The sequence below is a fragment of the Poecile atricapillus genome, chromosome 9 (genome assembly GCF_030490865.1).
Source record: "Poecile atricapillus isolate bPoeAtr1 chromosome 9, bPoeAtr1.hap1, whole genome shotgun sequence".
NCBI lineage: Eukaryota > Metazoa > Chordata > Aves > Passeriformes > Paridae > Poecile > Poecile atricapillus.
In genome coordinates this window covers 3,891,346-3,899,653 of record NC_081257.1, presented here as the reverse complement: position 1 = coordinate 3,899,653, position 8,308 = coordinate 3,891,346, and the positions used below count along the sequence as shown (strand labels likewise).

The 8,308-nt window shown below is 54.6% G+C and overlaps 1 protein-coding gene across 1 annotated transcript; it reads left to right on the top strand.

Annotated features, from left to right (window-relative positions):
• Window positions 1–342: 342 nt before the first annotated feature.
• On the top strand, window positions 343–6,823 carry LOC131582238 (uncharacterized). The gene is made up of 9 exons (XM_058845196.1): window positions 343–400; window positions 2,020–2,105; window positions 2,723–2,795; window positions 4,564–4,635; window positions 5,235–5,333; window positions 5,768–5,875; window positions 6,159–6,230; window positions 6,319–6,390; window positions 6,477–6,823. Exons 1-9 carry the CDS (start codon window positions 343–345, stop codon window positions 6,806–6,808), a joined length of 972 nt encoding a protein of 323 aa, XP_058701179.1. The 3' UTR covers window positions 6,809–6,823.
• The last annotated feature ends 1,485 nt before the right edge of the window (window positions 6,824–8,308 follow it).

Genomic DNA, 8,308 nt, shown 5'->3' with positions numbered 1-8,308 from the left:
CCTCTGCTGCAGGAAGGGAGGCCATGCCAGGCACAGTCCCAGGAGGTAATTGCTGTGTCCCTGGGCCTGAGCCCTGCTGAGGCTTGAGCTGCCATCTCTGCTGCTTGGCAGTGCCTGCCCTTCAGGGATGTTGCACAGAGCATGGAAAAGGGGTTGAGAGTGACCAGGAGCCAGCCCAGACTTCCCCAGGCCCCTCTGCAGTACTGGCCATGTCCATTGACATGGGGCTCCCATGGCCTTACCGAAACCCTTGCAGTGACCTGTTCCCTAAGTCTGAAGTGGATACCAGCACACCATAGGAATGGTTCTGATCTGTGATTCCTTCTAGATTGGGATCGAGACATGGAGTACATGAAAATGCTGGTCAGTGGTGGTTTGAAGACTTTGCCAGATACTGGAGGCAAGTTTTCAGTGTCTCTCTCTGCATGGAATAATCAGTGTCAATGTGGCAAGAGCCATGTCCATTGACATCTGGCTCCCACAGCATTACCCAAACCCCTTGCAGTGCCCAGATCCCAAAGGCAGAAGTTGATCTCGGCACACACTGGAATGGTTCTGATCTGTGCTCCCTTCTAGATGAGGGTGCTGAGACAGCTTCTCCAGCAGCTGGGATGGAAGATGGTTTGGAACCATTAGGAGGTTCTGCAGGTAAGTTCTCAGCTTCTGCTCAGAGCATAATCATTGACAACCTGCCAAGAAACAGGTGACAGCTGCTTCTGTGGCTGTTGAGTTACAGGTGTGTCTGCAGAGAGGACTTTCCCAGTTCCTTTCCTGACGCCTGAACGCAAGCTCAGCTCCCATCACAGGGGTGAGTAGTGTGTCCCTGCTGACCCCACAGGCTGAGCCCTGGTTTGTGGGACACGTTCATCTGAAATGGAAATACTTTCTGTTAAGGTCCTCCTAGAGGGAGGAACAAACCTACAGAAGATATCAAGTCCCTGGAGACATCGAAACACATGGATGAGATGCTGAGTGATCTGGACAGACACCGTGGTAGGTGCATTCCTCTCAGCAGCTGGGGCCTTTCTCTGCACATCTGGACACGCTGTGCCTGGCACAGAGAGAAGGGATCCATGGCAGCCTGGCTGCCCCACTGCTGCTTTCACGGCCTGCAGGGCTGTTTCCCCAGCCTGGCCTGGCTGCAGCTTCTCCCCAGCCTCTGCAGGAAGGCATTTGGCATCAGTGGACAGGGAGCCCAAACTGCACCTTGGCCGTGCACACCCTGAGATCCCCTGCAATTTTTCAGTCTCAGGGTAAATCAAGAGGGGCAGCTTCAGGAGGAGGGAGAATCTTGTGTCAGCCCAAAGAGCCTTGGACTTTTCCTGATCAAGCAATCATGACCAAGACATGGATATGTCTTTGACAAGTATTACTTCCTGAAGAAGCCACCTCCATGATGGCCAGTAGTTCCATCTGATTCAGCTGTGCCTCTTCCTTTCTCCAGAGATGGACCAAAAGCCTTTGCAGGAAGCAGAACTTCCTGGAGAATGGAAGGGCTTCATGCCAGTTGCCTCTACACAAAGGGAGGAGATACCTGACAGTGCCACAGAAGGTATACTGCTGTGCCAGGCTCAGCCAGGCTGAGTAGTCCTGCTGGGGCCCCTCCATACGAGACACGTCCCAAAACACCCTGGGAGCGGCTGCATCGGGTGTCCATGGCGGGGAAAGGGCAGAGGAGGAGGCCAGGGCTCCAGTGTGTCCTGACAGGGCCTGGCTCTGTCCCCTTGGGCTGGGGGAGCTGTCACGAGGAAGGGACGGTCAGTGGTGGCTGTGGCTGCTCAGGGATGGCTTTGGCCTGTGTCCCAGGAAGAAGCCACTGCCCAAGCAGCTGCGCTGTCCCTGGGCTCTGCTCCCGGCCTTCTGGGCTCTGTTGGGGGGCACAGCCTGTGCCAAGGGATGGCAAGGTGCCTGCAGGCCCCAGCTCAGGGGCAAACAGAGAACATCCTGGCCGTATGCAGCGTGCTGCCAGCTCAGCAGTGGAGCACAGCTTGGGCTCAACGCTGCCCATTGCCCCCACAGATGTTATCACAGAAACAGGAGTTGATATTAAGAATCCAGTGCGCCTATCAAGAATTGTTGGCCCGCAGGACGTGCGCAAATCCTGTGTGAGAGACACAGTAATGACAGTCCTCACTGTTCAGCTTGTACTTATATGCTGTTATTTTGGGATCCGGAAAGTGTACAAGATCAGGAGGTAATTTGTTGATTTTTCTCCAGAGTTGTCTTAAAACTCTGCACACAGCACTGGTAGCCTGACGCATAGTCATGCTGCTGTGCACTTGTTTGCAGTCAATGGTAGTCCACAGAATTCCGCTGAGAGTTCTGCTGCTGCCCAGGCCTTTCATTGCCCTCCTAACTGCTGGGCCTTGTCCTGGGGAGCCCACTTGGGCTGCAGCCAATGCTGGCTCCCACGGAGGCTGCCTGGCCAAGAGCAGCCCCAGGAGCAGCAGGCAGAGGCAAAGCAAGGTGGGCAGGAGGAAGAGCGGGAACGAGATTGCCCTTGAAAGGAAGAAGCGCTCTGAGACCTGCTCCAGGCCAGGGACCCTGCCCAGAGCCATGCCCTGCTCGCCGGGCTCTTGAGGGGCAGCTCTCCAGCTGGGCCAAGCTGGGCCAGCAGCTGCAGCCGTGCTGGGGAGCCTTGGCCGCTCTGGGCCCTGCTGTGCAGGAGGGGCCCTGTGTGCCAGCGGCAGCTGGGGGCCTCAGCCACCTCCTCTCTCCACAGGAACAGCTCTTCCGCTCCAGCAGCCTGGCGAAGAATGTGCCACTCTCCCTCGTCCACCGGAAGCTTAGAGACTGTCTGGTTTTACTGTGCTCCTTCAGGGTCTCAGAAGCAGGAGTTGCCTTGCAAAGAAGAGCACCAGCACTCCCTGCCTCCCCCACGGTCCCCCAGCCCACCTGTGATCCCTATTTCCCCTGAGATCCCCCCACCTCCTCCCCTCCCGAGCCGGCCGCCCTGGTCCAGCTAGGACTGAAAGTGGGCCAGCCACGGTAGGCCTTGGGCCACCAACAGCTTGCTCTTGGCTACAAATAACACTTGTTGCCTATGGGTAACAACCCATACAGAGGCATTTTTCTTTCTGTTTTCCCTTCAATAGGAAGGGCTGAATATTCTTCCCATGCCCACCTCATCCTTTGCTCTTTTGATTTTTATGCTGCCGGCTGCTGGCTGAATCTCTTCAAAGAGCTTTATAACTTCGCATGTTTTCCCCACCTACTAGGCCATAAAAAAAAAAAATTAAAAAAAATTTCAATTTATATTTCATTTTTAGAGTGATTGGGCCACTCAAATTTGGAGCAATTCATTTTTCATTTCCCTTTTCCTTCCTATCTACAAAAAGTTCATCTGGACATGCAAATCAACAGAATTACTGAGATTCACCTCAAAGCCCAGAAGAGAATCTGGCACAAAATATTCTCCCTGTGTACTGCCCAGCAAGAAACATTCAGAGGAAAATACAGTGGCAGCTGAGGCTCGTGTAGCTCCCAGAATCCTGAGCCTGCAGAGGAGGCAAACACAGCCTGGCAGTGGCTGAGGGGACTTCTCCTCACAGACTCCTCTGCATGTGTGTCCCTTCCGGAGGGGAAAGCTTTTAAAGCTTTGCCTTACCTTCCTCCTGTGCTAAAATGTAAGGCTTCTCCTTACATTTACAGAGAAAATACTGAGCTACAAACAATTCTCTATTCCTCACCAAAGCTAGTCAGGTGCTCGACTTCAACAGCAAAACCAAATGTGGTCAGAAATTTCCCATCAAAGTCCATTTGTAGAGAAACCTCACCATATGTCAGCAAATAATTATTAGCACCGTTCACTCAAGAGATTGCTCCTTTTTTATCCCAGAGAGAATATTAGAATCATTTGTTCTTGACAGGACTCCTTGGACAGCCCCCAGAGCTGCCTTCTCACCACGCCTTGCCTGGGCTGTTCATGCAGCCTGGTAGCACCACCTGACTTTGCCACCCTGTTCAGACCTTGGGCATGGCTGGTGCCACGGTCCCCTCTGGTGCCACAGTCCTCTCCTGGATCGTGGCGTGTCCCTGCTGCTGGAGGAGCCCTGCTCGTGCTGCTGCCTGTGTTCAACCAGGCCGGGGTGCTACTTCCCAGCCAAAGAGAGACTAAAGTCACTGCTTTGGGCAGCTCATTGGAATGAGTTTAACGCTTCCTCATCTCTATCAAAGACCACTTAAAAGCCACAAAGCAACAGCATGAAGTCACCTCATCTACAGAGGTGAGGAGGCCTGAGTGAACAGAAGGTCAGCTTTCAAGCACACTGGGTTTTTAATTTAGTGGAATCATTCAGTCTTTCACAAGCCTTACTTGTCAAACTGGACTGTGTCATGCTCTTGTCTAGCTTGTGCTAGAGAGGAGGCAGGGAGAAATTAGTTAAGGAACCAGAAACACTGGGGGTGCTTAGGCTTGGCTAACAAAGGGAGCATGGTGGCACCGGCCTACTTTGCCTGACAACTTTTGCCTGATATAATGCATCCCTTTTCCTGCTGGATAGAAGTGGACAAGGCTCCACTGAGGGCACCATGGAAATGGTTCTGATCTGTGATCCCTTCTAGATTGGGATCATGAAATGGATTATCTAGAAGTGCTGGTAAATGGTGGTTTGAAGACCTTGCCAGATGCTGGAGGTAAGTTCTCAATGTCCCTTTCATTGCAGAATAATCAAGAGTCAATGTGGCAAGAGCTCACTCATGTGCCATTTCCCTTAAGAGTCTGAAGATTGATGGATTGTGGAAACCTTTCAATGCTCCCTTTTGGAGCCCTGAGTGATCCCACAGCATGGCTGTGCTTGGGAGGAAGGAGCTTTTAGCTGTCAATCTTCTTCCCATGTGCAATGCCAGTGTCTCCTTCAGTGTGCTCTGTGCAGCCATGGAGAAGAGCAGAGGGAAGGGGCCAGGCCTGGAGCTGTGCCCTAGGGCCGTGCCTTGCATGGCTCCTTTGCCAGCCCCAGGGAACCTGAGCTGCTTCTGCTGCTGCTGTCAAGCCCTGGCCCTGCCTGGTGTTCAGGTCAGAGCTGCTGGCAGCTCCAGGGTTTCCTTTCTGCCCTGACTGTCCATGCATGTGGCTCCTTCCATCCCAGTGTGGGGCCACTCCAGGCACGTGGTCCTCCTGCCCCTGCTCCTGAGGGGAAGGCAGAGATGACGGAATGCCTTGGACGGTAGCAGTCACCCTGATGCACTTCATGCTCCTCCAGACTGAAGGAGAAATGGAACTGCTTTCCATTCAGGTCCTCCTACACGGACGAACCAAAACATAGAAGACGAGAAATCCCTGGAGGCATCCCGACTTCTGGACAAGATGTTGAGTGATCTGGAGACACGCCGTGGTGGGTGTAATTCCCTCAGCAGCTGGGGCCTTTCTCTGCACATCTGGACACGCTGTCCCCGGCACAGCAGGAAGGGATCCATGGCAGCCTGGCTGCCCACTGCTGCTTTCACGACCTGCAGGGCTGTTTCCCCAGCCTGGCCTGGCTGCAGCTTCTTCCCAGCCTCTGCAGGAAGGCATCTGGCATCAGCTGAAAGGGAGCCCAAACAGCAGCACGGTTCATGCACACCCTGAGATCCCCTGCAATTTCCCAGTCTCAGGGTAGTTTAGGTGTAGGTGCTGTTTGGAGGAGGAAAGGTCCTAGCTAATCCCAAACGTTGATATGATTTCCTAATCTTTATCCATGGTTTTGACCATTATTGTCGCATGATGATGCCACCTCCCTGGAAGGGGAACGGTTCTGTCTTATCCATCTGTGCCTCTTCCTTTCTCCAGAGATGAAGAAAATGGCTTTGCTGAAGGCAGTGTTTCCCGAAGGAAACAGTGGCACGTGGGCAGCCTCTGCAGAAGGAAGGGAGGCCATGCCAGGCACAGTCCCAGGAGGTAATTGCTGTGTCCCTGGGCCTGAGCCCGGCTGAGGCTTGAGCTGCCATCTCTGCTGCTTGGCAGTGCCTGCCCTTCAAGGATGTTGCACAGAGCATGGAAAGGGTGTTGAGAGTGACCAGGAGCCAGCCCAGAGCTCCCCAGGTCCCTCTGCAGCTTTGGTCATGTCCACTGACATCTGGCTCCCACAGCATTACCCAAACCCCTTGCAGTGCCCAGTTCCCAAAGGCAGAAGTCGATCTCAGCACACATTGGAATGGTTCTGATCTGTGCTCCCTTCTAGATGAGGGTGCTGAGACAGCTTCTCCAGCAGCTGGGATGGAAGATGGTTTGGAACCATTAGGAGGTTCTGCAGGTAAGTTTTCAACTTCTGCTCAGAGCATAATCATTGACAACCTGCCAAGAAACAAGTGACAGCTGCTTCTGTGGCTGTTGAGTTACAGGTGTGTCTGCAGAGAGGACTTTTCCAGCTACTTTCCTGACTCCTGAACGCAAGCTCGGCTCCCATCGCAGGGGTGAGTAGTGTGTCCCTGCTGACCCCACAGGCTGAGCCCTGGTTTGTGGGACACGTTCATCTGAAATGGAAATACTTTCTGTTAAGGTCCTCCTAGAGGGAGGAACAAACCTACAGAAGATATCAAGTCCCTGGAGACATCGAAACACATGGATGTGATGCTGAGTGATCTGGACAGACGCCGTGGTGGGTGCATTTCTCTCAGCAGCTGGGGCCTTTCTCTGCACATCTGGACACGCTGTGCCTGGCACAGAGAGAAGGGATCCATGGCAGCCTGGCTGCCCCACTGCTGCTTTCACGGCCTGCAGGGCTGTTTCCCCAGCCTGGCCTGGCTGCAGCTTCTCCCCAGCCTCTGCAGGAAGGCATTTGGCATCAGTGGACAGGGAGCCCAAACTGCACCTTGGCCATGCACACTCTGAGATCCCCTGCAATTTCTCAGTCTCAGGGTAAATCAAGATGGGCAGCTTCAGGAGGAGGGAGAGTCTTGTGTCAGCACAAAGAGCCTTGGACTTTCCCTGATCAAGCAATCATGACCAAGACATGGATATGTCTTGGACAAGTATTACTTCCTGAAGAAGCCACCTCCATGATGGCCAGTAGTTCCATCTGATTCAGCTGTGCCTCTTCCTTTCTCCAGAGATGGACCAAAACTCTTTGCAGAAGGCAGAAATTCCAGGAGAATGCCAGGGCTTCATGCCAGTTGCCTCTACACAAAGGGAGGAGATACCAGACAGTGCTACAGAAGGTATACTGCTGTGCCAGGCTCAGCCAGGCTGAGTAGTCCTGCTGGGGCCCCTCCACACGAGACACGTCCCAAAACACCCTGGGAGCGGCTGCATCGGGTATCCATGGCGGGGAAAGGGCAGAGGAGGAGGCCAGGGCTCCAGTGTGTCCTGACAGGGCCTGGCTCTGTCCCCTTGGGCTGGGGGAGCTGTCACGAGGAAGGGACGGTCAGTGGTGGCTGTGGCTGCTCAGGGATGGCTTTGGCCTGTGTCCCAGGAAGAAGCCACTGCCCAAGCAGCTGCGCTGTCCCTGGGCTCTGCTCCCGGCCTTCTGGGCTCTGTTGGGGGGCACAGCCTGTGCCAAGGGATGGCAAGGTGCCTGCAGGCCCCAGCTCAGGGGCAAACAGAGAACGTCCTGGCCGTATGCAGCGTGCTGCCAGCTCAGCAGTGGAGCACAGCTTGGGCTCAACGCTGCCCATTGCTCCCACAGATGTTATGACAGAAACAGGAGTCAATGTTAAGGATCCAGTGCGCCTCTCAAGAATTGTCGGCCCGCGGGACGTGCGCAAATCCTGTGTGATAGACACAGTGTTGACCGTCCTCACTGTGCAACTTGTGCTGATATGCAGCTTTTTTGGGATCCGGAAACTGTACAAGATCGGCAGGTAATTTGTTGATCTTTCTCCAGAGTTGTCTTCAAACTCTGCACACAGCACTGGTAGCCTGACGCATAGTCATGCTGCTGTGCACTTGTTTGTAGTCAATGGTAGTCCACAGAATTCCGCTGAGAGTTCTGCTGCTGCCCAGGCCTTTCATTGCCCTCCTAACTGCTGGGCCTTGTCCTGGGGAGCCCGCTTGGGCTGCAGCCAATGCTGGCTCCCACGGAGGCTGCCTGGCCAAGAGCAGCCCCAGGAGCAGCAGGCAGAGGCAAAGCAAGGTGGGCAGGAGGAAGAGCGGGAACGAGATTGCCCTTGAAAGGAAGAAGCGCTCTGAGACTGCTCCAGGCCAGGGACCCTGCCCAGAGCCATGCCCTGCTCGCCGGGCTCTTGAGGGGCAGCTCTCCAGCTGGGCCAAGCTGGGCCAGCAGCTGCAGCCGTGCTGGGGAGCCTTGGTCACTCTGGGCCCTGCTGTGCAGGAGGGGCCCTGGGTGCCAGCGGCAGCTGGGGGCCTCAGCCACCTCTTCTCTCCACAGGAACT